Source organism: Anneissia japonica, unplaced genomic scaffold, assembly GCF_011630105.1.
Source record: "Anneissia japonica isolate Jap-2015-1 unplaced genomic scaffold, ASM1163010v1 scaffold86080_len1188_cov119, whole genome shotgun sequence".
Taxonomy (NCBI): Eukaryota; Metazoa; Echinodermata; class Crinoidea; order Comatulida; family Comatulidae; genus Anneissia; species Anneissia japonica.
Window position 1 is genome coordinate 1 of NW_022729398.1, and position 1,188 is coordinate 1,188.

The 1,188-nt window shown below is 33.9% G+C and overlaps 1 protein-coding gene across 1 annotated transcript; it reads left to right on the top strand.

Annotated features, from left to right (window-relative positions):
• Window positions 1-155: 155 nt before the first annotated feature.
• LOC117114685 lies at window positions 156-977 on the top strand (the record flags this gene model as incomplete). The annotated part of the gene is made up of 2 exons (XM_033258373.1): window positions 156-686; window positions 924-977. Coding segments are annotated over 2 exons (539 nt in total), but the record flags the coding sequence as incomplete, so codon positions are not given.
• Between the last annotated feature and the right edge of the window lie 211 nt (window positions 978-1,188).

A 1,188-nucleotide genomic window follows, 5' to 3' on the forward strand; every position in this document is an offset into this window, starting at 1 on the left:
AAAGGGAATTGTCAATCAGACCATGGAGGTATATACTAATATGAAATGTACTCTATTTTGTGTAGTGATTGCTTATTGAGATCATTCATTCCCGCCAATTGTTTAAAATGCAAATTAAAAACGATATAAATATTGAATGCATAATTATTTTATAGCATTTTCAGATAAGGAGTTCAGAGAGCTTAAAACTGTTGTCTCACAATGGTATGACAGCAACAAAAGTCTTCCTATGCTGAAAGTGTTGTTCAGAGACAAGGTGAAAAACATAAAGCTATCAAAAATAACTGACACGATGGACTTGCTGAATATATTATTTGCACATGGTCATCTGAGTTCACAGAATCTTGGAATCCTGTGCGATACTATTAGCATTACCGAACATTTGGGTCTTTTATCGAAGATTAAAGAAAAACTGCCATCATTCCCAGATGTTAAAGAAGGAACCATTTCAACAAAATTTACACCTCTCAGGCAAAAGTTGATAAAATTTGGAATGGTACTGACCCCAGCCGATGTGAAGCAGATCGATGGAACATACAATACGCCTTGTAAGGAGTATACTGACGGCTGGAGTATGATCACAGATCTAGAAAACAGACTGAAAATCAGCAAAGGAAAATTGGAGGAATTCATTGGTTCGTTGGAAACCCTTAATCTGCCACTGGCAATTAATGCGCTAACAGAAGGTATTCTCATTGTTTTAAAAAACCATGACATGGGTTTTATGTTGCATTATTTTATCTTGTAAATGTTGTCATAAATTATAAAGAATGGTTTGAAAGATCAGTATGCTGCCCACTTTCTAATACCCGGCTGTCAAAAATCTTTTTCTTTTTTAATTTGCTATGTTCATGTATTTATTATCAAGATTTGTAGAATTATTCTGATGAACATTCGCCAAGTGTTATTTTTAATCATTTTAGGTCTGTAGGTCTAATCTGCAAATACTGTTTGGACATCTGTTCCTCTTCTCAACTGTAAGTAATCTTAGTTTTTGTACTTTTGAATTTGTTGATGTTGTGTTTTGATTATGTCCAGGCAGGGAGCAGCCATGTGGTCCATTACACATAAACTTACTTATTTCCTTGTTTTTATCATATATTATTACTCTTAGCAAGGAGGTATAAAAATAGACATCATCAAATTAGACATACTTTGTAGCTGCCTTCTTTTATAGGTGTATTCTGC